Source organism: Nicotiana attenuata, unplaced genomic scaffold (genome assembly GCF_001879085.1).
Source record: "Nicotiana attenuata strain UT unplaced genomic scaffold, NIATTr2, whole genome shotgun sequence".
NCBI lineage: Eukaryota > Viridiplantae > Streptophyta > Magnoliopsida > Solanales > Solanaceae > Nicotiana > Nicotiana attenuata.
The window spans coordinates 5,195-31,026 of record NW_017671597.1 but is presented as its reverse complement, the minus strand read 5'-3'; the positions used below and the strand labels follow the sequence as shown (position 1 = coordinate 31,026).

At 39.0% G+C, this 25,832-nt stretch overlaps 1 protein-coding gene across 2 annotated transcripts in view; it reads left to right on the top strand.

Moving 5' to 3' along the window:
- Positions 1-1,361: 1,361 nt before the first annotated feature.
- Positions 1,362-25,832, top strand: part of LOC109209198 (bromodomain and WD repeat-containing protein 1-like) — a 25,201-nt gene continuing 730 nt past the window's right edge. The window contains exons 1-23 of one of the 2 annotated variants that reach the window (XM_019372415.1): positions 1,362-1,646; positions 5,233-5,666; positions 6,176-6,327; positions 7,083-7,322; positions 7,624-7,733; positions 7,820-7,897; positions 8,016-8,122; positions 10,917-11,011; positions 11,095-11,228; positions 11,694-11,797; positions 11,865-11,942; positions 12,119-12,200; positions 12,515-12,686; positions 14,550-14,620; positions 15,003-15,083; positions 15,172-15,242; positions 15,536-15,632; positions 15,722-15,781; positions 22,637-22,691; positions 22,804-23,201; positions 23,280-24,911; positions 25,013-25,582; positions 25,676-25,734. In XM_019372415.1, the coding sequence (XP_019227960.1) occupies positions 5,311-5,666; positions 6,176-6,327; positions 7,083-7,322; positions 7,624-7,733; positions 7,820-7,897; positions 8,016-8,122; positions 10,917-11,011; positions 11,095-11,228; positions 11,694-11,797; positions 11,865-11,942; positions 12,119-12,200; positions 12,515-12,686; positions 14,550-14,620; positions 15,003-15,083; positions 15,172-15,242; positions 15,536-15,632; positions 15,722-15,781; positions 22,637-22,691; positions 22,804-23,201; positions 23,280-24,911; positions 25,013-25,582; positions 25,676-25,734 (4,802 nt within the window). In that variant the 5' untranslated portion in view covers positions 1,362-1,646; positions 5,233-5,310. Of the gene's footprint in view, positions 1,647-3,625; positions 3,837-5,232; positions 5,667-6,175; positions 6,328-7,082; positions 7,323-7,623; positions 7,734-7,819; positions 7,898-8,015; positions 8,123-10,916; positions 11,012-11,094; positions 11,229-11,693; positions 11,798-11,864; positions 11,943-12,118; positions 12,201-12,514; positions 12,687-14,549; positions 14,621-15,002; positions 15,084-15,171; positions 15,243-15,535; positions 15,633-15,721; positions 15,782-22,636; positions 22,692-22,803; positions 23,202-23,279; positions 24,912-25,012; positions 25,583-25,675; positions 25,735-25,832 lie in introns of those variants that run through there. The other variant, XM_019372416.1, reaches the window with a different exon arrangement.

The window sequence follows — 25,832 nt, the reverse complement described above, 5'->3', positions numbered from 1 at the left end:
GTACTTAAATTAAATTTGATTATGATGTAATATTTATTTAATTATCTTTTATCAATGATTTCACTTTTAGTTGATTTATTTTTTAAAATAATTTTGTAATAAATGATTATATAAGTGGTGAATGTGAATTATATGGAAAAAAGAAAAAAGATAGAATTTGTTTGAAGGAAATAAAAAATAAAATTTAAATAGAAGGTAATAATATAATATAGAAGAGAGAACAAATATTTTTTTTTGGTGTAAAAAATGGTGTAATGGTTGGAGTAAATTTGGTGTTACACCATTTTGGTGTGACATTTAGTGTTAGGGTTGGAGATGATCTAAAGGACTTGAACCTAGATCTTGTTCGAGATGCAAACCAAAATTACCTTGTAACATAGTGAAATCATTCAATTGGTAGCAACATTCTATGAACTTCTCAAGTCAGCGATTTGCATTGTTTCAGACTTGAGAAATGCTGCAACATGATAATGTGAATGTATATTGGTGTTTTTGCTTAAGATAATTCAGTTCTCAATTGTTTTTATCGTAAATGACCACACCAAACATATGATAGGACCAATACATATGATTTATAGCAAGAACCTGACATGGTTTGGGTAGGCGGGGCATTTAGAAATTAAACATACTAAAGTAAACAAGAAAATTCTAAAATTACGTTGAGAAAAGTTATCTCAAAATTTTATGTCTCTGTGAATTAATATTGAATTAGCTAAAGAATAAACACATTCAATGCAAATTATCTTTTGCTAAAAAAAGCAAATGATCTATATATATAAGCCATGCAAATAATTGAACTCAAGGCAAAAATATAAGTGGAAAAACTTAAAATTTGCCTTAAAATAACAAATTGGATGAAATGCGCAAATATATCGGAATATAAGTAATTTTATTAAAAAAGAGAACAAAATATTTAAATAATTTATATCATCGATCTTAACTAGTTTGAAATCAAAGTATAATTGATTGAATTAGTATAATTTTAGAACTGAGTTTAACTATTCAATAGACTGCTTCTTAAAAGAAATAGACAAATACGATTTGATTTTTAGATACATTTTATTTATAAAATTTAAAAGGCAAGTTTATATAAGGAGACTTTCGGTATAAAAGAATTTATAGAAGGGCAATAGAAAAAATAAGTGCAACAAAAATAATCATACTCTCAAATTGGTCTGATAACTATCAATATAATTATTATTTTTTATGAGTCTGCAGTAAAACTAATAGGAGTTGTACTTTTATTTTGTGCATTCTAATAAATATGAAAGTCCAATTTAAAAAAAGAAAATAAAGAAAAGGAAAAGACAAGGTTTTAACTTTTTTTACCAACAAAGTAGGGGAATTGCGGCGTCAAAGGGAATTGGGTGTTTTCCAAATTTTGGATTGGCCATATCGCCAGAATTCATAGTACCACTGTATTGTCTTTTCTATTTTCCTTAACAAACATCTCTCCCTCGTTGTCCCCAAAAAAGAGCTAACTTTCCATTTCCTTTGAAAAATTTGGAGGCTGAGGGCAAACATCTGCATCTGAATTTACAGCAATTAAGTGCACTGTTTAAATCAGAACCCCTTTTAGCTCATCAGTTTCTTGCCTATAAAATCATCACCTCTTCTGGGGATAAGCTTGCCCTATTTTTTCTCAGGTTAATCATTAAAACTTCTTCTTTCTTTTACTTTAACAAATTTGGGTCTCTAAATTACACATGCTTTGCTGCATGTTTTCTGTTTTTTTTTTTTTTTTTTTTTTGTGGTGAAAAAAAATTAAACTAGGGGAGGAAAAGAGATGCTAATCTGATATTAGTTCCTATCAATTTTTTTCACTTGAAAATTTCTGACTAAGAAAATCCCAGCTTACTGTGCTTTGGTTTTTTAGGCAGATTTATTATTTGTCTTTCTAGGATTCTTGATATTATAGATGACTAGTTATGCAGCTCATGTTTAGTCTAGCTAGAGAATTGCATGTTAGTTTTTTTATAAGTAAGTGTGAGATTTTGAGAATCTTCTGAGAACCCTAATTTGCCTTAAAAGGCAAATTATTGATTGTAACTGGAATGAAATAGGTCAACTAGAGCGGGTTGAAATAGAGGATTCATACACGTCATTTTTAGCCTAGTTAGAGAATTTCTTGTTAGTTTACGAATAAGTGTGAGATTTAGAGAATCTCGAGAGAATCCTAATTTGCCTTAAAAACAATTATTTTATCGCAATTGGAATTGAATGTGGAATCGATATAGAGGATTCATACACGTCATTTTTAATCTAGTTAGAGAATTGCTTGTTAGTTTACGACTAAGTATGAGATTTAGGGAATCTCTAGAGAACCCGAATTTGCTTTAACAGACAAATTCTTGATCATAATTGGAATGAATTGGGTCAGGTAGAGCGAAATGGAAATAGAAGATTTGTAAGAGTCAATCACAACTAGCCTCGGATTATGACATAGCTTAGTCATTAATAACATGATTGGCTGAATGTTGTGTTGTTTCTGTAGTTTAATTTTTTTTTCCCTGCGTCTTCATCATCTTGTCACTCATGTGTGATACCAAACTTGTGTGAGGGATCTTTTGTAGCTTATGGTTTGAGTAATATTCACTCATTGAGTTTAACCGGGGACTTTGAATATTTCTAGAAAATATCAAAGGTTTTCTTATTTTATTACTTGTTCAAAGAATGAATCTCTATGGCCTGTTCAAGAAAAGAATAAATATTTATGGTTTAGTAACTTAAAAAGTATTTAACTTCCTCCTGCATAAACTTTGCTGAGGTTTATTAAACGCGTATATGTTAATTTTGCAAAGTTTTTGGTAGTCAATGGTTAAGCCAAATAACCGTAGATTATGATCCTGAGGATGATACAATGAGGGATTTAGTGTGTCACTGCTATCTGTCCATAGCTGCGTGGGATGTATGAAAAGGAGAAAATGGAAGGACGTAACTGAAGATGTCATGTCCATCTTCTTTTTATCTGCAAGGGGTTAATGACTAATGAGTGCATTGAAATCCCATGCCCTCCTCTAGGTCAATTTTATCTTGTAAATCGTTCAGACGCATTAATTCTACCAAAATTGTCTGCTGTCCTGCTTTGTTCAGTCCGATAAAGGTGTCAGAGCAAGCCTAACTTTTTTTTGGCTCCCAGTATCTGTGCCTTTTGAAGCTTAAACAAGAACAGTGCTAATGATCTTCTAACAATGGAAAAGCTTGGTTTCACAAAGAAATTAGTACCTCTTGATGGAGCCATAGTGTGTGACAGGCACAATCAACCTTGCCATATTAGCTCAGGGAAGAGATCATGTTCTCAGAGTAAGTACTAATGATGCTAAAGGAAGAGGAGAATTACAATTATGCCTCCAACACCAGTAGTGATTAAATTTATGGAATACAATAGTTGTACCATTCTGGTATATAAGGTATAAACCCTGACTTTCTAGCGAGTAAATTATTCCTCAGCTGCTGTAGGTTAAGTAACTGAATTCGTGCTTTCCCACCATTAGATAACAGACAATATAAGTCAAAGGGAAAAAAATAAGAGGATAAATGGCGATTAAGCTTTAAATTAGACTAATAGGAAATACATATCACATCAGTACTTTTGCACTTCAAAAATAGTGGATCATTAAGCTCAAATTATCAGATAATGATAAGGTTGTCCATATCGTCCATTAACTGGTTGGTCTGGGTGAATTGTATGTATCAAGCAATTTTTGACCTGCCACACGGGCCATCAATTGTTCTGTTTTTGCTGTGATCTATTTCTACCAAGTTGCTGGCCTTTTTTGGGAACAATTTCTACCAAGTTACTGTGTCTTCAGGGGACTAAGGATGTAAGAGAAGAGGTAGAGCTCGAGGATACTGAGTTGTATGCATGATTGATTCATAATTACGCTCTATTTGATGTCAGTTTGATTTCGAATCTTTGGAAAATTCTCTATCCATCTATGCTGAGGACATGTGGGTATGCTTAGCAACCTGCTTTTATGTGCTTTATAAAGCATTACACTTTCCTCTCCCATTCCGATGTGGGATTAGCCTAAGGTGTTATGTGCACCCCTGCTTCAGAAGTTTGCCAGCTTAGAAGCTTGGCAATCTTTCTCTTGGACCCGCTGTCATCGGCCCGCCCTCCGTCATGGGCATCATATAACTTCCAAATTCTCTTTTAATAATTAAAAAGAACAGTTACAAGCAAGAAACAGGTGCTTAAAGTGTATTGCATATTATCCAGATTTTTCTTGCCTTTTGTGCCCAATGTGGATTGAACTTGGAGTATTTTTTCCATTTAAGAGTGAACCAATTAACTCTTTCCTTGTTTGGTTGGTGAAAAATTGTGTGTTATTGAGTTGTGTGTACTCAATCAGGATGATGCACCTGTTCTTCAGTGTCTACTGCACTGGGAGAAAGATGGAGAGCCTTCCTCCCCCTAACCTAGAAAGAGTTTTTATGTGGTTAAGAAATTGCAAGCTAGTCCTATGCAGTATGGAACTACCCATGTTATGTTATTCTACTAATCAAAATGAAAGCACACCAGTTCTTGTTAAGGAAATATCATGTGTAACTCTATCAATAAAAAAAAAATCACGTGTAACTCTAAAAAGTTATTTCCTATTCAGTTGATGTAACGTGCTTTGTGCACCTCTCCTTGTTTCTCGCCCCCCCCCCCCCCCCCCCCCCCCTCCCTGTTTCCATTCATTGAATGAAAAAATCTTGGAATTCATGCATTAACTTGTTTGCGACATATTTTCCTACTTAGAGTTGTTGGTTGAAGTCTCACACAAATCCTAGAGTTCTTTCAGGTTAATTTTTTTCTATTCCCCTGAAATAGGTGTGAAATTGAAAGATTTTTTTTCTAGTTGGTTTGCCACTATCCTGATTTAATTATTTTTCTTGCTGCTAGGGTGCGAATGTGTTAATTTTGTAGTGTGATACTTGTAATTAGAGATGTAACATTAGTATTATAATAACTTCCATGCAGCTGTAATGTGAAGGTGAAATGAAAAAGAAAGGAAGGGGTTTGGGGAGGGGGTGGGGTGGGGTGGTGGGGTCTTGTTATTGTCTCGTCATATATTTGTTGCATGATAATAACATGTTTGGAAGAATCACATTTAAGTGCTTCTTTGACCTTGCACCTTTGTGCGCCCCTGTTTCGTGGTGGTTAAAATATGTTTCATGAAGTGTTCATGAGAACTTCTGCATTTACTTCCGAGAAAATTGATTGAGTTTGCTTTCTAATTTCAGTTCATGAGATTGTAGAGTCATGAATCTTGCTCTTTGAAGAGGAAAACACAGAGTGGACAATTTATTTGCTAACAAAGGATGGATTCAGGGAAGTGTACATCTAGAAATGGCGCTACGTTATCTAGTATGGCACCTACAAGTTTCCTGAACAGGGTATACACAAAATCTCAATTTGAAGAGGAAGCGAGATTTGCTGAACATACCCCAATGAAGGATGTAAATATTGACCTTAGAGAAGTTTATTTTCTGATTATGCATTTTTTGTCATCTGGGCCATGCCGAAAAACGCTTGGGATACTCCATGATGAACTTTTGGAATATGCGCTTCTACCTAGGAGATATCATGCTTGGTATTCAAGAAAAGATGTACGCAGTGGAGATGAAGATGACAATGGTGTTTCTTTCCCTCTAAATTATGAAGATCTAGTGCTAAGGTGTGCCTCATAAAAATATTTTTATTTGTTTGCACACAAGATGTGATCTAGGGAATAGTTGCTTCCAGTTGAATTCTCCCTGGATACATCTATTCAATTCTTTTAATGAATTTATTTCAAATATATAATGATTGAATTGTGGTAAAGAATTTCAACCTATTCTGATTAAGTCCTATAGATTTTTAAACTTTCTTTTTACAAATCAATTATGAGCTACTTTTCTGTTATACTATATATTGCTTTCTCAGTAGATCTTTTGCTTATATAGCGATGAATTCTTCATACTTAGTGACGCTTTCAAAATGATTATAATGTTTCGTGCTGGGTCCTTAGGAAAGTTGACCTGATTAACATGCCACAAATCCATCTGTTTCTGCTTATTTTCTTGCAAAGGTAAATAATTTTATTATAAGTAGGGGAAACCCTGTATTATCCATCTGTTTCTGCTTAAACAGATAATTCACATTCCTGATCTTTTGTCATTTAAACCTTTAGTTTGCTGATGATAGGTATCCTCATGTTGAAAAGGATCACTTAGTAAAGTTGCTTAAACAGCTGCTGCTGAGTTTGGGTCCTCCGTTGCAATGTGGTGGGGGAGATGCCCCAGGTGCTGCTGATGTCCCCACGCTACTTGGATCTGGGCCTTTTTCTCTTTCGGCTTGTAAGTAATTTTGTGATGGTTTAAGATCTAATAAATATTCTTTTGTAAAACGACCTACACATGTCTCAATTTTCTCTTTTTTCACTATCTTTTTTTTTGGTTTAAACAGACTCCTTTTCATCCTTAATTAATTTCTCTACTCTCCTCTTGGGCATGTGCCGTGTATATGTCCACCCTTTCTGAAATATAAACCTCTTCCCTGCACTATCCAACATTTCTTCAGATTCATGTCACTGGATAGTGAACCTTATACTAACAGGAGTCCAAGCATATTACAAGATTAACTTTATCTCTCTACTCTTGGACTGACATACACTATCACTTCAACTATAGCTTCGGTACTCGTTTTGGCCAATAGAGGATAAGCTAGAGGAAGATACCACAATTTGCTGAGTAGAATTTTGAGGGTTGTATTGCATTTGAATTTGTGCGTTTCTTTGGCTTTATAAGGTGTCTCACTCTAAAGCAGCTTATAGGTGCTTTCTTCTTATTAAAAAAAAAATCTTTTGGCAAGTATTCTGCATCTTTGATTGTGAACGATGTACTATCATCAATTTGTTTTGGTGAGCTAAGTATCCAGGAAAGCTTTCCAAACTACCATTTCTTCAAAAACTAGCTTTATCATTTGCACTGTGATCTTATATGTACATTGTTCCTCTCCCTTTTCTGCTCTCTCTCTTAAATAGCATGATATTTATGTTCTGTTGACAGTCTAGGTTTTTCTGTTTATATAAGTTTTAATATGTGATGGACAGGTGAGAGAAACAGAGTAGATAAGCAGGCTCAATCCCTTCCTTCATACCTCCGTTGGCCACACATGCAGGCTAATCAGGTGCATGGTCTAAGTTTGAGAGAGATTGGAGGTGGTTTCCCAAAACATCACCGTGCTCCATCTATTCGTCTTGCAAGTTATGCTATTGCAAAGCCGTCAACTATGGTTCAGAAGATGCAAACCATAAAGAAACTAAGGGGACATAGGGATGCTGTTTATTGTGGTATGAGTTTAAGACTTTTCTAGTTTGCTTCTGCATCTAGACAATTAAAAGTTCTTACTCAAATGTGTTTTCATTCTGGACACGTCATTTATGCTCAATAAAACACAAAACTTCGTCTGCTATACTTGACATTCCAAAAATTGAATGCTACTAGTAGTTTTAAAGATAGCTGTTGTTTTTCTATTGTAGAGACATTTAGCAGTCTTTAAGGCTTATCATATTAGAGATATAATGGGTTGTCAGTCAAAATGACATGCGAACCTTCAGCTCAATTTCTCTGCCTTTTTTCTGTATCGTCTAGCAATATTTGACCGCTCAGGAAGATATGTGATTACTGGATCTGATGATCGCCTTGTCAAGATTTGGTCAATGGAAACTGGATTTTGCCTGGCTAGTTGCCGAGGACATGAAGTAAGTTCACGGAAGTGTCAACTTCAGTTCTTCCTTACGAAATGCGTTTTTGCCTTTTTCCACTTATTTGCTTGTCATTCTATTAGGGTGACATCACTGATTTAGCTGTCAGTTCAAACAATGCTTTAGTGGCGTCTGCATCAAATGACTACAGCATTCGAGTTGTAAGATTCTCCTCCCACTTGACAGACATCTTCTTGCTTTCTTTGAAGAGTAATAATTTTGGGCAAGAAGATCTTCTGTTGAAGAGTGAGCGGCTTATCTACTTTCTCTGTACTTCAGTGGCGTTTGCCAGATGGGTTTCCTATTTCAGTTTTGCGTGGACACACTGGAGCTGTCACTGCTATTGCATTTACTCCAAGGCCTAGCTCTGTGTATCAGCTTCTATCGTAAGCCACCTCTAAGCCTTGATCCTTATTGTTGCTCCTTCTCTTTGAAGAGACATGATGCATTATTATGCGTATGAGATCTAGCCCTATTTGATTAAACCAAACAGAGTAACTGTGACTTATGGAAATAACAAATATGCAAATTTCTGAATTTGGAAATTGTTGGAGTATCTTTTTTTTTTTTTTTTCCTGAGACACGAGGGGTGCATGGGTGATTTGGTCTTCTATCTTTCTATTTTTACAACTTAAAAATCAACTTCATTATATGCATCAATCTCACCATTTTTATCTCCTATTTTGCTAGTTTCGATAGTCCAACAATTAGTGACAATGCATCTGTAAAATTTATTATAGCAAATTGTTTGATACCAAACACAAACTGACTTGAAGTAGAAAAAGTAAAAAGAATAGCACACTGTTGAAGAGAGAAATATAAACAGCTTCGCTTCTTTCTCTTCATTGGCTCCAAATTTTCACGCCCTAAGGTTCAAAAAAAGCTATAGCTCACTGGTTTTCCAGATTTTGGCATTTGATTTCTCTGATATATCAATTATATACTGCGACATTGCACACTGTCTAGATGGTTTCAGCAACCAAATTGCTGTGTTAAAAGTTTTTATAGTTCATCCTAATCATCATTAGAATTAGAATATACGTCTTAACTGAAGTTGATTCATCACCTAGTGATCCTTACCTTCTAGAAAATCATTCCTCATGTTTTTTTATTTTTATTTTTGATAAGGTAAGATTTATTGTCTAAGCCTTGGTGAATAGAGTTACCTGGTACTTGTGCTGGTGGGAGGTAGTAGGTACCCGTTGGAATAGTCGAGGTGCGTGCTAGCTGGCACGGACACCATCATCATGTGAAAAATAATCTTTTCAAGCGTTCTTCTGTGAAATCTCTACATTGGATCAAATTGGCTATCTATTTTATAAGGAGGGAGTAGTATGATAGAAGAAACTAACATGATAGCAGAAGAAATGGAAGAAATATTTGTGGACTAGTCCATCACTGTAATTAAGTAAGCGCTGAGTGCCTACAGTACGCTAGTAAGATTAAGACTCAACTTATTGTTCTTTTTTTTATTAGTTTTAGTTCTTTTGTTGTTTCTCCTAGTTTTAAGAGATTTTATGAAGTTCAAATTTTATTGATGTGATGGGAAATCCCACTTTTTAGGCCTGCACAAAAGGTACTTCTACATAATGTAACAAAGCATGACTCTACAAATTCATCTGGTCATCAACAATAACTCATGAAAAAACATCAACAATAACTGGAATATCAAAATCACTCAAAGAATTCACAGAATAAAAATGTTCCACTAATTAATTCAAAAGACTATTCTACTCCTTCAGATGCTCTCCTATTTCTCTCTTGCCATATTGTCCACGACTCCACGTAAGCTCTAAAGGAGCTACTTTACCTTTACTGATAAAAAAGGCTCTAAAGGATCGCATGCTCTCCTTGTCCTTCTCTCCCTTCTCTTATTCCATCCTAGAGGTGTCAAACGGCCCGGGTTGACCCGGGCCTGGCCCGGCCCGGTACTTTGGGCCCGGGGTGGGCTGGGTTACTGGGGTTAGGGGGTTGGTCCGTTCACTTTAATTCATCCGGTTAACCGGGCCGGTCAAACACGGTCAACCAAAATCCCTGAAGAACTGGTTAACCGGCCCGGACCGGTTTAAAGGCTAGATTTCAATTCTTTTTTTTTTTTTTTAAATTTTTTTTTAAAGGTTTTAGAATCTAAGGCAATGCAAAACCTTTGAATTTACTCTTTTTTCGTTAATTTACTTGTTGTTAAATGTAAACCTTTCAATTTGTAAGTTTGAATTTTGAAATAAATGTAGCACTTGCAATTTATAAGTGCAATTTTTTTTCCATCTTCATTGTATTCTTTATATTTTTACTTTATATTAATATAAATTACAATAGTTATACAAAATACAAAAAAAAAGAAAAGAAAAGAAAAAAAAATACTAACCCGGCCCGACCCCTTGGACCCGTAACCCTTACGGTTCATTTTTTACCCGGATGAACCCGAACCCGTTAAGCCAGGTAACCCCTAACCCGTAACAGGCCCGGTTTAAAACCCGGACGGTTTCAACTTTTCCCTACCCAGCCCGGCCCGGCCCACCCGTTAGACATGCTTATTCCATCCTATAAGCACCTCTCATGTGCATCCCCTGTTCCACTCTGAACATGCTCTGCACCAAGGTCCTGTATTCGTTGCTTTATTTCCTCTTTTATCCATGTGGCATTGTATATTCATAACTATAGAGACTTATCTGAAGGTTTCAGTTGACCTCAGACAGCCCTCAAATACACACAAATTTTGTTTTTGTCTGTACGGCAACTCTATAATAAGCTGTTTGGTTCTCATAATGTAGGAATTTTTACATCACAATATGTTGTTTTAAGAAACTCTTGAACATATGTGTCTAGTTGTGTGCCAGGTAGTGCATGTTTTTGTATTTATGTTAAAGCAACAGATAACATGTAGTTTTTCTTATTATTTATTTTTAAATTCCTCTATAAAACTTCCTTTGAGTTAGCGGACTACTGAAAGCATTAGATGGAAGATATGGGAGCCTTAGACTAAGCTACAATTCTGTAAAGATGGTTAACACACAAGAGAGCTAGTAAAGATTTTACACTAGGCTATACAATCGACAGAGAAATCACGTTAATCTGTATTCATGTCTATTAAAGTTTCTTGTTAAGTAACATGGGGTTTAGGATGACTTACTTCATGGATGTGTGAGTTACTTCTCTTGTGTTTTTGTTTCCTATCGGTAGGTCATCAGATGACGGAACTTGTCGCATTTGGGATGCTAGGTATTCCCAGTGTGTTCCACGCGTTTACTCGCCAAGGCCAAAGGATAACGTTTCTGGTTAGCTGAGAACAAGTTATTTGTCTGATAATGTTTGGTGTAGTTGGTTAGCAAGCTTGTTAATGGATTTTTGTTTTATGCAGTGAAGAGCAGTGCTCCTGCACTAACCAACATTCAGTCCTCAAGTAATACATCACATAACCATCAAATTTTGTGTTGTGCATACAATGCCAATGGAACTGTCTTTGTCACTGGCAGCTCTGATACTTTAGCGAGGGTATGAACAAGCATCAAATGTTATGCTCTACTATAACCGTGTCAAATCTCCATTATTAAGATAAACAGGGATATGAAATTTTTTCGTTATTAGTCAATAAGCTCTTAGTGTAGTTTACCCTTTCTTTTGATAAGATAATATTTTGTTAATCTATTAGTATAGTTTACCTGACAGATATAATAGATCTTCTGAGCTTTCTTTATCAAAGTCCTCTAATTAATGTCTGACCTAAGTACTAGTATTATTTAACCTATTTATGGCAAAACCCATGTCTGAGTGGTTGTTACCTGGCAATATGAAACTTCCGCTGACACTTAAACATAGAGTTTACCGTGTGAAGTATGCAAGAAATGTTAAGAATGTGAACGATGTGAAAGTTTTTGGTGTACTCAGACTTATTTTCGTTGTTTTTCTATTACTGGGATGATGATATTGTATGGATTCACGAAAATGATTCGTCGTCAGGTCTGGAGTGCTTGTAAATTCTCCCAAGATCGCCCCGAGGAACTAAATCATGAAATAGATACATTATCTGGTCACGAAAATGATGTCAACTATGTACAGTTCAGGTTGGTGCAGCCATGTTGTCTCCCTTAAAAATGTCATCACTATCTTACTTGCAATTCTTTTATGCAGTGGCTGTGCAGTTGCTTCACGATCTTCAACTTCTGATTCATTTGTGGAAGACTACATTCCAAAATTTAGGAACTCTTGGTTTGTGAATGTCTTTTTCCACTGTTCAAATGATCTCATTATATTCCTAATATCCTTTTTATCAGCTATAGTTAACTCATGGTTAAACAAAAAATAGAGTTTGGTCTGTCAAATTGACTGATGGGAGAAGTTGCATTGATTTGTGTAATTGTGTTTGTTAAAACTCAATTATTCAGGTTTAGCCATGACAATATAGTTACTTGTTCTCGGGATGGAAGTGCAATTATTTGGACCACAAAACCACGCAAGTCATCCCATGTGAGTTCTTGGCTGCATCAATTTTGATTTCTTTCGTGGAATAAATTGAGATAATTGGTGTTCAACTTCTAGATTTCTTGTGGATTTTCTTTATGAGAAATAAGAGAAAGAATACAGGCCTAAAATTATGCATGTATTCTTTTGTAGGCATACTACAGAATGTATGCAGTACTTAACCCGATGTGTGGGACTAATATACACATCATTACATCTGTAAATTGGGACGAAGTCTAACTGCCCTAGTGTATCGTCATTAAGTGTACATATTTCTCTGTGCTGGTGCTTTCTGACTATTAATGTTCTAATCCTTTCAGGGAAAACTTGGACGTTCTTGGGGTAAGGCATATCATCTTAAAGTTCCTCCCCCACCAATGCCGCCACAGCCTCCTCGAGGAGGGCCACGGCAGAGATTTCGCCCTACTCCTCGTGGTGTTAACATGATAGTATGGAGCCTGGATAATCGCTTTGTACTGGCTGCTATAATGGGTATCTTATCTTAATTGCATATTCAGTTCAAAAGTTTCGCATTAGAACGTACTTTTATTTCATCAAAGCCTATGTTGCTCGGACTCGAGTGCGGGTATCAATATGGGTGCGGATCTAGAGGTTGGATTCTTGATCACATAAAGTTTAGGATTGGGGGGGTATGCATTCGAGTGCGGATACGGGTGCTGGGATACTGCAAATAAATATATATTACGACATATGAAGTATATACTTCGATTAGTTAAAGTTATTGAACTAAAACTAATAACACTTAGTTCTTTGTAGACACCTAATATTTTATTCATAAGATATCTCACATAATAGAAAAGCATAATATAACTATGTATATAGATGACATAAATCCAAATATCAAACCAACTACCCAATCAATTTATACTTCTCGGTCATGGAATGTAGTTAAAGTACCCAAGGTAAGTTGACCAAATCTGGTGTGGATCCACACCTTTAGTGTCGACACGGGTGTGGCAAGGATTTTGAAGAGTCCAAACAACATAGAATTCAAAACTATTTTAAATATGATTATGGGATGAAAATTCATTTTTTTCCTATTAAAGTTTGGTGTTTGTGAATTGAAGCATCTAGTTGTTGACCCGTTATACCATATACAAAGTTGATTCTCAACAGGCATGAATGCACATTCACAAGCTTGTTAGTAGGAGTATGTCGTGATACTAACGAGCAATGCATGTTGATAATGAGTAAATAGATGACTTTTTTAATGTTATAATGGACCAAATCATATAAGGAATTCAGAATGATATTGACAGGTATACTGGAGCTATGGATACTTTCTTACTTTCCATTGGTTATTGATTTGTTGTCGCCTTTAATAATTCAATCTTGCTCTACTGCTGTAGAGCACCCACCAATTTTTGCCCTTGTTTCACACACGTTGTCAGACATCTAGTTCTAGCAAGTATGGAGTAGATACTGTGTAACGTTCAACTTCATGTTAAATCGTTATTTCTGGTTTGCATCAAGGGATGTCTGTTGGAATAGGTAATAGCTAGTTGGAAATTTTTGGTTGACAAATATTTTATTGAAGTTGCATTTGAGGTATTTTCAAGATTTTAAACATTGGAAACCGATATCAAGTTGATACTATTATAGGACATCTTGGTGCCTGGCATGGGCTTAAGTTTACACCCATCAGAGTAATGCAGGCATAAGAAGCTTATGGAAAAAAATGCTAGGATAGGAAACTCATTTCTTTCAGCAAGTAGATAAATGTGTGAGCTGAGAATAATCGAGGTGCATTATGGAGGATAATTCCTCATGGTCTTTTAAGTATAGCACGGTACTAAGACGGATGCAAAGTAATAGAATGACTTCCTAGTAAATTTGTCATGATTAAAGGAGCTGCGAACCATGTCTCTTAAGAATTCTCTGAGAGTCGTGTCCGGTCATATACGAAATGGGCTTTGTGCTATATCAACTAGTGATGTAAATAAGAACTCAGTAGCGATGTAGATTCTTTGCTAGATGATGTGTTAGAAAGGTTACTGATGTGAGAGCAGAAATATCTTGTAAATATTCAAGCACATTTTGTGCTACATATATAATACTTACCCTTTCTCAAAACAACTAGTCAACTCAAACTGGAATCTTAGAAGTGCGACTCTTTGCCTAAGCACCTGCAAGGTTAGCAAAACAAAATTGATACGTATTCATCGAGAGTCAAATTTAAACTTCGTAGAAATTGAAATCAAGGTCTTCTTGGTTCCTGTTAGAAAGAAAAGCTCCTCCATTTGGGTTGTTGATTCATATTATGCTCATATTTCAAAGCAGAAGATTTCTGGTGCTTGAATTTGTAATTTTCGATCATAAGGTGAACTTATGCAGATTGCCGAATTTGCGTTTGGAATGCTATTGATGGTAGCTTGGTGCACTCGTTGACTGGCCACATGCAGTCTGTAAGTTATTTTTGACTATGATTAAGCTGATATTTCTGAATTCTGCTTAGGTTTTTATTACATTTTCCTGTGTCATCTTGAGTATACATTTTTGAGAAACTTTCACTTTAGCTCCATGTAGCAGCATGTGTTCACTGGTTACATTTTTCTCAGCTTGCGTCCACCATTGTCTAATTTCTTGGTTGGGTAGTGTAGAAGAGTCATGCAATTCTTTATGGCGGTTTATTTCACTTTCTTGGTTGTAATAAACTTTAAATAAATATGCTGTTCACCCAACTCTGGAACGAATTCCTGATATGGTTTCTCAACCCCTGCGCCCCACCCCCACCCATTAAAAAAGCTCTATCTGGTGTAATTAATGCTAACTGTTTGCCTCTTGTAGACTTATGTTCTGGATGTTCATCCTTTCAACCCCAGAATCGCAATGAGTGCTGGTTATGATGGGAAAACCATCCTGTGGGATGTAGGTTTCTGGTTCTTGTGTTTGATTGTATTACATCCTTTTACACAAGTATTTCCGTTTGTTGAACTCTTGCTATATCTATTTCCAGATATGGGAGGGGATCCCCATCCGCACATATGATATAGGACGCTTTAAGTTGGTTGATGGAAAGTTTTCGCAGTAAGTATTTTAAAGAGGAGTTCGCAATTTTTCCTGCATCTCTGATATTTGGCTTGTAAAGTTTCTTTGCCTAGGCATATGGTGATTCCTTAATGTGCTACTAATTTTAGACATCACGAGAGCTTTCTCCTTTGGGGCCATAAAAGAACCCCAATCCTATCCTGGCTTCAGAATTAATAACTCATTCAGTTCCATTTCCGATCAGATTTGCTAACTTGTGCAAATGCTCTTTGCTTTATTTGAAATGCCAAAGTTACTGATTGTGTGGAGATCTGCTGTTTCTTTGTGAAAAGGGATGGAACATCAATTGTTCTTTCTGATGATGTTGGACAAATATATTTATTAAATACAGGCCAAGGCGAGTCTCAAAAGGACGCTAAATATGATCAGGTATATGAGGCGTTCTTTTTCATTCTCATCATAGTTTTTAGCATTTAACAGTTACTGTATGTTATCTTGAGGCTGTAACTTTTCAACAGTTCTTCCTTGGGGATTACCGACCCCTTATCCAGGACGCGCAGGGGAATGTTCTTGATCAGGTACCTTTAGTTTTGACATACTTGTTCACTCCTTTGATTCCTGAATTATGACATATTTTTCTTTTTTGTCCTTTGCCAAATTTCTTTCCTTAATGTCATTCTTTTCTCCACCCATCCTATTAGAACTAATATTACTTGACATTACTTAAAACTTGGTATGAAATCTTTTTAAATGACTAATCCAAGTTTGGACATTGGAAACCATTATTTTATACATTCTGTATTTAAATCCATTTAATCATCTTTCCAAACAATTTACAATTAATCTCTGTAGTCAATGTGGGTCATGTTTATAGTGACGAAGTGGGTAAAAGGTTTATTGTTTTACCATTTTTAAGTTCTGCCGTTTGATTTTACTACTTAAGAGTTTTGGTGTAACTTATCTGAGTAATACATGCATGATCTTATCTGTCAATGTGGGTCATGTTTATGGACGAAGTGAGTAAAAGGTTTATTGTTTTACCATTTTTAAGTTCTGCCATTTGATTTTACTACTTTTTTTTATAAGGTAAATTGTATTAATCAAAAGGGAGAGAACTCCCGTATACAGGAAGTATACCAAAAAGTAGAGAATTTACAGCATAACATGATTCTCTACAAAATTCGCCCAATCTTCTATACAAGTAAGGGTTATATGAGTGCACCAAAAAGCGATCAAAGATAAAAGACTATTCTTAATATGTGAAAAAGGAGACTCAATCCCCTCAAAAGCTCTCCTATTTCTCTCCCCCCAACTATCCACATGAGAGCTAACGGGGCGAACTTCCATGCCTTTTGCTTTCTTCTTCTACGGAAACCGGCCCAACTATATAACATTTCCTTTACAATGCTTGGCATCACCCATTGAACACCAAAAAGATTCAGGATTGCCCTCCACAAAGCCGAGGACACAGGGCAATGCAACAAAAGATGATCAACTTTTTCCCCTGAGCTTTTACACATGTAGCACCAACTAACAAGTATAATTGCTCTCTTTCGCATATTTTCGGCAGTCAAAATCACTCCCCTCGCCGCTAGCCATGCAAAAAAGCACACCTTCGCGGGCGCCTTAGGAATCTAGATCGAGGAGTATGGAGAAGTGGTCTCCTCTCTCACCAACATACTTTGGTAAAAGGACTTTACGGTGAACAAACCATCGCCACGCAAACCCCATCTCCAAGAATCACAAGATGGTTGGGGCCTGTCTTGCCCATATAGCAGTGTCAACAAATCTTGGAGCTCCGCAATCTCCCAATCTTGCATGTTCCTTCTAAATGAGAGGTCACATACTACCTTACCCCCCCCCCCCCCCCCCCCTTTACTGCTCCTTACGAATCTGTTGGACCATCAATTCCTTCTGGTTTGAAATTCTGAAGACGTGGGGAAGGAGACCCTCAGAGTATCCTCTCTACACCCCCTATGATTCCAAAAGCTGATTCTCCTTCCATCCCACCCTGTAAGTGATGTTGCCACTGGAAGCTTCCCAATCCTTCATGATGCTCCTCCACATGCCACACACGAAAGGTGCTGTGATTGCCTTGGTCCTCCACCCCTCCCATGGAATCATACTTTTCTACTATGACCTCCCTCCATAGAGCAGCTCTTCTACCCCGAATCTCCACAGTCACTTCCCACAACAAAGCTCTGTTGAATACCCTAAGATCTTTTACTCCAAGTCCACCCCACTTCTTTGAGGAAGTGACTGTCTACCAATTCACTTGATGAAACTTTCTAGTTCCATCCGCTGCATCCCATAGAAAATTCCTTTGAAGCCGCTCCAGTTTTTCTGTGATGCTCACAGGAGCTTGCAACAGGGACAAGTAATAGGTGGGCATACTCGATAAAATGCTTTAATAAGCACTTCCTTACCGCCTTTTGACAAGTACCGTTTCTGCCAGCCTGCTAATCTTTTTTCAACCTTTCGATCACTGGATTGCAAACTGTAGTATCCTTATGCGAAGCACCAATGGGAGACCCAGGTAAGTAGTGGGAAGGGAGCCACCTTACATATGAGAACATAAGCAAAGCATCAATGTTAGCAACCTCATCCACCGGGAAAACTCACACTTGCCGAGGTTGATTTTGAGTCCTGATACTATCTGAAACCACTGCAAGACCTGCTTCAGGTAGGTCAACTGAGCCATATCGGCATGACAGAAAACCAGGGTGTCATCCGCAAAGAGAAAATGAGAGACTCTTCGGGCACTGAGCACCCTGATCGGAGCTGAGAATCCCTCAAGAAGCTACGCCCGGCGCACGATCCATCATTTTACTCAGAGCATCCATCACTAGAATGAATAGCATGGGATAGGGGGTCACCTTGCCTGAGAACCCCTGGAGCAGCCAAAGAACCACACAGGATACCATTAACCAGCCCAGAGAATCTGACTGAGGAAATGCAAAACTTGATCCATCCCTCCATCTTGCCCAAACCGCATCTGCTTCATAATGAAATCCAGGAACTCCCAATTGACATGCTCGAAAGCCTTCTCAAGGTCCAACTTGCATAGTAAGCAGGGTTCTCTATTTTTCCTTCTAGAGTCTACAAGTTCATTTGCCACCAAAGCATCATTCAGGATCTGCCTACTCCACAAATGCATTCTGGGAGGACGAAACAGACACGTCAAGAACCTTCTTGAGTCTGTTGGAAAGCACTTTAGAAAATAATCTTGTAAATGCTCCCCACGAGACTAATAGGCCTGTAGGTCTCTGATACAATGCACCTTCTTTCTTAGGCACAATAGTAATAAAAGAAGCATTGATACTTCTCTCGAAAACACCATTCACGTGGAAGTATTCAATGGCTTCCATCAACTCCCCCTTAATGGTGTCCCAACAGAGCTGGAAGAAGGCCAAGGAGAAACCATCAGGCCCGGGGGCCTTATCACCAGCACAACTCGACACAGCCTCGTGCACCTCCTCCTCCTCGAAAGCCCTTTCTAGCCACTCATTGTCTCCCTCCCCTATGTGGTTGAACTCTATTCCCCCCAAAGTCGACCTCCAACTAACTTCCTCTTTGTATAAGTTCTCATAAAACCCCACTATCGCCCCTTTTACCTCCTCCTCTCCCTCAATCCTCACCCCATCCACAACTAAGGATTCTATGAAGTTTCTCCTTCGATTTGCAACCGCGGAAAAACTTGGTATTCGAATCCCCCTCCTTCAACCAGAGCGCCCTCGATTTTTGCCGCCAACTAGTCTCCTGAGCTATTGCTAACTCGACTATTTCCCTCTTAACCTCCCTCAATCTCGCTTTCTCAGATTCATCTAACTCCCTCGCCCCTCTCCTCTCTCTAATTCCCCGAATTCATGCATAAGCTCACTCATTTTAACCTCTGCCCTCCCAAAAACCTCCTTATTCCACCTAATAATATCTCCCTTGAGCAATTTAAGTTTCTTCGAAAGACGCAATGAAGGTGTCCCTGATACCCCATGTAGCTTGTCCACCATTCTTTCACCTTGTCAACAAATCCTGGCACTTTCAACCACATGTTCTCGAATCGGAACGGAGCACGAACCCCCTCCCTCTGCATCCATCTAGCAAGATAGGCAAATGATCCGAAGTCGGCCTAGGTAAAGGAATCTACAGCACATTCGGCACCAGCTCATTCCAGGAGGGCGATATCAGAAATCTATCAAGTCTAGACCTTGAGTTGGAATCCTCCGCCCTGGCCCAAGTAAACCTTTCCCCTGACAGAGGAAGATCAATGAGAAAGTGATCATTGATGAAGTCGGAAAACTCCTCTATGGCCCTCGAAATCAAACTACATCCTAATCTCTCCTCCGGAAATCTAATAGTGTTAAAGTCTCCCCTTAGAACCCATGGAATATCCCATTCCCCATCATATTGGCCAGTTCCTCCCAGAAAAACACCTTGGACCATTCTCCTACCGGTCCGTACACTCCCCCAAATCCCCACTCCACTCCACCCCACTCACTCTATCTTTGACAAGTGCTGCTAAAGAAAAAACTCCCTTCTTAATCTCCTTTACCTCCAAGCTTCTATCATCCCACATTAGAAGGATGCCCTCGGCACTTCCTACTGCTGGAACCTAGTCATATTTTACCCAACTACTTCCCCAAACACTCCTCACAATCACATCCGACAAAATTTTCATTTTTGTCTCCTGAAAACAAACTAGGTTAGCACCCCACTCTCTAACTCCCACTTCGATGATGGCCCTTTTGTTTGGATCATTCATCCCCCTCACATTCTAGGAAAGAATCTTAACTTTCATAAGTAACAATATCCCCTTTTTCCGCACCCCCCTAGCCGAGCTCCCTTCCTCCCTGTCACACACCCGGCCCCTTCTCTGGTACACCACTACATCCCCTAAATTATTTTGCTTAACACCTTGACCTAACTCCCTCCCCGCACCATCATAAAAAGATTGTTGCTCAATCTCCCTCAACAGTTCTAACACCCTATCTTCCTTCCCTTCAAAAGAAACACCTAGAAACTTCCGAAAGTTTAATAATTTATTCTCCATCCAGAAAGACATATCCCCTACTCCATTCTGTGACGAAATTGGACAGGCGTCTTCTATATGTACCCTTTCCTTGCTCCTGCCGGAGGAATACGAGACCATAGCATTGCTAGCAATAGGAACCTTAGGTGCCGAAAGGATCTCACCATTTCCTTGAGGGGCAGCAACCTCTGAAATTAACACCCCGCTGCTATAGGAATGTCCAGAAACACCATTAGGGTAGCAGGAAGGAAGAGAGCATGGAACCTTTGGCGGCATATTAACTGGAAATACTGGTCCGGCACTAACATCAATTGGGGCATGCACAACAATCTCCCCAAAAGAAGAAGAAGCTTGAAGTGTAACCTCAGCACAACTAAGCCCAGGAGCAGATGAGGGGGCGATGGAACTGGGTCCATCAGAGGCGAGACGCCGTGGAATAACAGCACCACCTTTAGCCGGTGCTGCCCCTGAAGCAGCGGCCATCGAAGAGGGGTGCAGGTCACTAGAGCTCGGTGAGGAAATGCCACTGTGTGAAGCACCGTTGGCAGAAGAAGGAGGAACAACTGTTCTCATATGCTTAGGAGCCTTATCAGACATAGCTTGAAATAATCTGGGCCCTTTTGGATCAATTCTAATAGAATTGGGAAAAGTTGCTGGGCCCATGTGAGGAGGCCCAGGCTTATACTTGCTGAAAACTTGCCCGGCCCTATGATAATTAGAAGAGGACCGGCCCATTCTGCCTTTCCAGCCCGCATCACTGACCCATTCACGTCTTCTCCTCCTGTTAAAATTTTGTCTTCTTCTCCCAAATTCAAACCTCCTGTCTCTTCTCGATCTAAAGTCTGATTCCGGCTTAGACCACTGATCTGGTGAGCCGTCCCCTCCCCTCAGAGACTGATTTCCCCTCCCTTCCCTTCTATTTGACCTTCCCTTTTCTTCCGCCACTATCACAGGCATAAAAATACGGTCAGGGCTCAACCAAACCCTATAACTCAAGTAGCCATCTTCTACCACAGTGGATACATGGATTCTGCCTCCTTTCCTCACCACAATCCTTACTCGCGAGAGATCGTGTAAGCTGCAAGTGACATCAATACCCCCCCCCCCCTACACACACACAGATTTTCCCAATCTTCTTGAATAGGTCAAGGCACCAAAGATGCCCCGGGAGACCCACCGTGTTGACCACCAATGATTTGCCAGTGAAACGAGGGTCGAGACACCCATCGTGCTCCACCCATCTGTCTAGCTTTAAAAAGTTCCCATCGAACCACCTGTTTCCTTTGACAAGAATTTTTGAAGCTTGAGACTTGTCGACAAAACAAAAGAGATATTGAGTGTCCCCCAGTTTCGATATTTTCAGCCCGTCCTTGACGTTTCATGTCTCTGCTGCCCAGTTCCTAACAGCTTCTGGAGAACCAACCTATTCGGAGAAAGAGCCAATCAGACAAGATTCCCAGAAACCCTTGCGCCTGAGAGTGTGCTCCTCAGACAGCGAGAAGTGCGGCTCCTGCACTACGTCGAGCTTTCGATGGCATCTTCCCCCAAGTTCTAGAGCTGGCCAAGAGGCAGCTTTGATGAAAGACATGTTTTCCAGTTTTCCAGATTCTAGAGAGAAGTAGGAGCATCTCTCTGTAGAATCCATCATATTCTAAATGCGGTTGTCCCAAAAAAGAAGAAGTGAGATCTGGCTGGAAAAAGCCTCAAAGGTTAGAATATCAGTAGTCACAGTGGGTGAGAACAGTATATAGGAAGGGAAGAAAGTTTTCTGGTACTGAACAAAGGAATTTGTTCAACAGTCGCTGGAATCTGGGGTTTAATGGCTGAAAAAGTCGTCGGATTTTGGTGAAACTGAAACGGGAAGGCTTGCAAAAGCCTCGAGAAGAGGTTGCCTGAAGAAAAAAGTTTGAAAAGTCGCCAGAAAAAGCTACACGCGCTGGCTCGTGGCTGAGATCTCGCCAGAAAAGCAGGCGAGTTGGCCGCGCGTGAGGGCTCGGTTGCCAGAGAACTTCACTGGGGTTTGGACGCGGGAAGCTTGGCTCTTGATGGGGGGTGGTGGAGTCTTAGGAAGAAGAAGAGAGAGAAGATGAAGGAGAGAGAAGATGCCTGGGAGCATTTCTGATTTCTAGGGTACCTTTTTGCAACACACTAGATACTTAGAAACCAAAAGAAAATTCCTGCACAATAGATAAATGACTATTACTACTTGGGAGTCAAATAGCTTTTCCTTTTACTACTATTTTCTCCCAAGTCTTTTTAAATTACTACTTAGGAGTTTTGGTGTAACTTATCTGAGTAACACATGCATGATCTAATCTGTCAGCTGAACCGTACAGCTGTTGCATCTTGTATAAGTTTGCTAAGTTTCCTGAAGTATTAATAGCAGGCATTTCTTCACCTGTTGCAGGAGACACAGCTAGCTCCATATCGGAGGAACATGCAAGATCTTCTTTGTGACGCAAGTAGATATTAATTGCTTTCATCATTTGATCTCATTTTTTTTAGTTTCAAGATGATGGTAATGAATGGCTTTTTTGTTTTGTTTTCCCAAACATAAAATAATTGGAATACTAGGTATGCTTCCATATCCTGAACCATACCAGAGTATGTACCAGCGACGCCGCTTGGGAGCTCTGGGTACTGAGTGGCGTCCTCCTTCAATTAAATTTTCTGTTGGCACAGACGCTAATTTGAGCCTAGGATATCAAGTTTTTCCCGTGGCCGACTTGGACATAATAGCTGAACCTCTGCCAGAGTTTGTCGATACCCTTTACTGGGAGCCAGATAATGGTATTCTAAATGATGAGACTGATTCAGAATACAATATGAATGAGGAGGTTTCTACTGAAGGAGAGCATGAATGTGTAAGAGACAGCTCTTCTAGCGCTTCAGTGTGTAGTGAAGAAGAGAAGATGAGACGGAGTCAGAAAGATAGCCTGCGCAGATCAAAAAGGAAAAAATCTGTATCAGAAGTAAGTGCTGACTTTCACAAACACAAAAAGAATACCTATTTATTTACCCTGGCTGAGCAACATTTGCATCTTTTTCAGGTGGAAGTCACATCATCTGGAAGACGTCTTAGGAAGAAAGTTAAGGATGAAGATGTTGGCACTTCATCTAGAAGTCTTAGAACTAGGAAATCAAGAAATGGGCGAAAAGCTACCACTAAAGGGAAGTCAACTAAACTAAAGTCATTAAGACCTCAGCGAGGAGCTGCACATCCTGCTATTGTGCGTTATCATTCTGACAGCTCTTCAGATGAAGAAGACGAAGGTAGCTCTGACGATGATTCATTGGAAACTGAGTCACCAGAATGTTGGTCAAGTGATCAGGGCATTGAATCTGATGACAAGCTGCCGAGCAAACAACAGAACTATTCAACAGGTGGATCTGTGGATGTACCTCCTAAATCCGCTGAACCTCAAACAAACGGTGAGAACAAAAGGAGATTAGTCCTGAGATTGAAAATTTGTGATGCTAAGAAGCTTGAGTTATCAAAAGACACTGCAACTCAGTGTGGTAACCAAGCTGATAAGTCATGTTCTTCTCAAGCTAGTGAAGAGATAATTGAAGATAATCTGGTTAACCTTAGATTAAAGGAGCCAGGATCATACTCTGCAGATGAAATTGGCATGGAACTGTCTGAGAAATACAATAAAACTGATATTATGGTTAATGACAAGGAACACAAAGGTGTTCTGGGTGAGCATGCCAATTTTTCTGCCGGTGTAGATATCCAAAGTCTGGCCGATAATTTAATGACTGAGGCTCAAACAATACCGGGACAGTTTGAAGCTAGCAGATCGATGGCTGGAAATGATCCACGAGATGCAGCATGTTCCTCAGGAGGTGGTAAAAGTTCATTATTTCAGTTGTCATCGTCACCTAGTCATCAGCCACAGCAAATAGGCATCGGTCCTGGATCAAACAAGCTGACTACCACCAAGGACAATCCTGAAGTAAACCCAAAACCTAGAGTGAAGACAACCATAATAAAGATAAAAGCAAAGAAAGTTTCCAGGGATTCTCAAGCTCATTCTGAATTTAATCTTCCTACAGATGCTTATTGTGGAGATGAATCAACGTCTAAAATCTTTTCCCATTTGGAACAAAACCAAGTTCCGGAAGTGCCAGAAACAGACAATGGCCCTGATAGATTCGGTCAGAAATTGCATTGGGGTGTACTGACGGATGATACTGTTGACAGAAGCAAGTCTCATGGATCTAGAAGGCATTTACTTCGCAGTCATGATATTTGTGGAAGTACTTCTGATGCTTGTATTGATCATGACGAATCAGGTTCTGAATTCCCTCATGCCGCTACTGATGCAGCACGTAGAAAGAGATCCTTAAGATTTACTGCAATGTCAAGAGATACAGCATTCAGGAAAGATGACGTAAAGATAAGAGAGAACCATGTAGCTGTAGGTTCATCAGGAAATGCAGAAAAGCTGACCAAGAAGGCTACGGGTTTTCTGCCATTAGGAAGGACTTCAACTAATGTGTCCAACCGGTCATCTACAGACAATAAAGAGCATTCTTCCAGGGCGGAAAATGTTTTCTCAGCTGGAATGATCTTGAATAAGGCAGTAAAAAAAATGAATTGGCTGCTATTGTCAGAGCATGAAGAGGGTTACCGCTACATTCCTCAGATAGGCGATGAAGTAGTATACTTCCGACAGGTGCATTACATTATTTCTATTGGTTAATCGTAGCCTCTTCTTTCCTGTTTTTCCCATTTTGTTTTTAAGTGATAATGCCACTTGGTATTCCTTGAATTCAGGGGCATCAAGAATATATAGAATATAGTGATTCGTCGGAGCCTGGTCCTTGGACAAAGAATGCAGCTGTATTCCGAGCTGTGGAATTTTGCTTGGTTGAGAATCTTAATTACGCAACTCTTCCTGGCTCTGGTGAGAGTTGCTGTAAAGTTACACTTCAGTTCATAGATAGCATTTCCCCCGTCTTTGGACAGAAGTTTAAGCTAAAACTGCCCGAACTAGTTAACTTCCCTGACTTCATTATTGAGAGATCTCGGTATGAGACTGCAATGGAGAGAAATTGGTCATACAGAGACAAATGTCTGGTTTGGTGGAGGGATGAGAGTGATCAAGGTGGTAGGTGGTGGGAAGGTCGGGTAGTTTCTGTGAAAGCCAAATCTGACCAGTTTCCTGACAGTCCATGGGAAAGATGCGGTATCCTATACAAAGACGAATCAGAACCCCATCCTCATAGTCCTTGGGAACTACATGATATAGATAGTTCATGGGAGCAACCTCATATTGACTTGGAAAGCAAAAACAGAGTTTTGTCTTCTATCACCGAGCTACTGCAGTCTGCAAGCAGAAATCAGGTTTTAATCTTTTCAATTATCTATGCCTTGAAGTAATAACTGAACTTTGTAGTTCATAGCATCAGAGCTGACCTTGTTGTGTGCATGTTACAGGATTTCTTTGGGATTCTAAAATTGAAACAAGTTGCTGGGAAACTGGATTTTGTGAATAGGTACTCTTTTTACATTGTTTGTGTTGCTTTGTAGAAGTTGAAGAATTTCAATAAGAAACCCCATATCATCCTCAGAAACTCCCCCCCCCCCCCCCCCC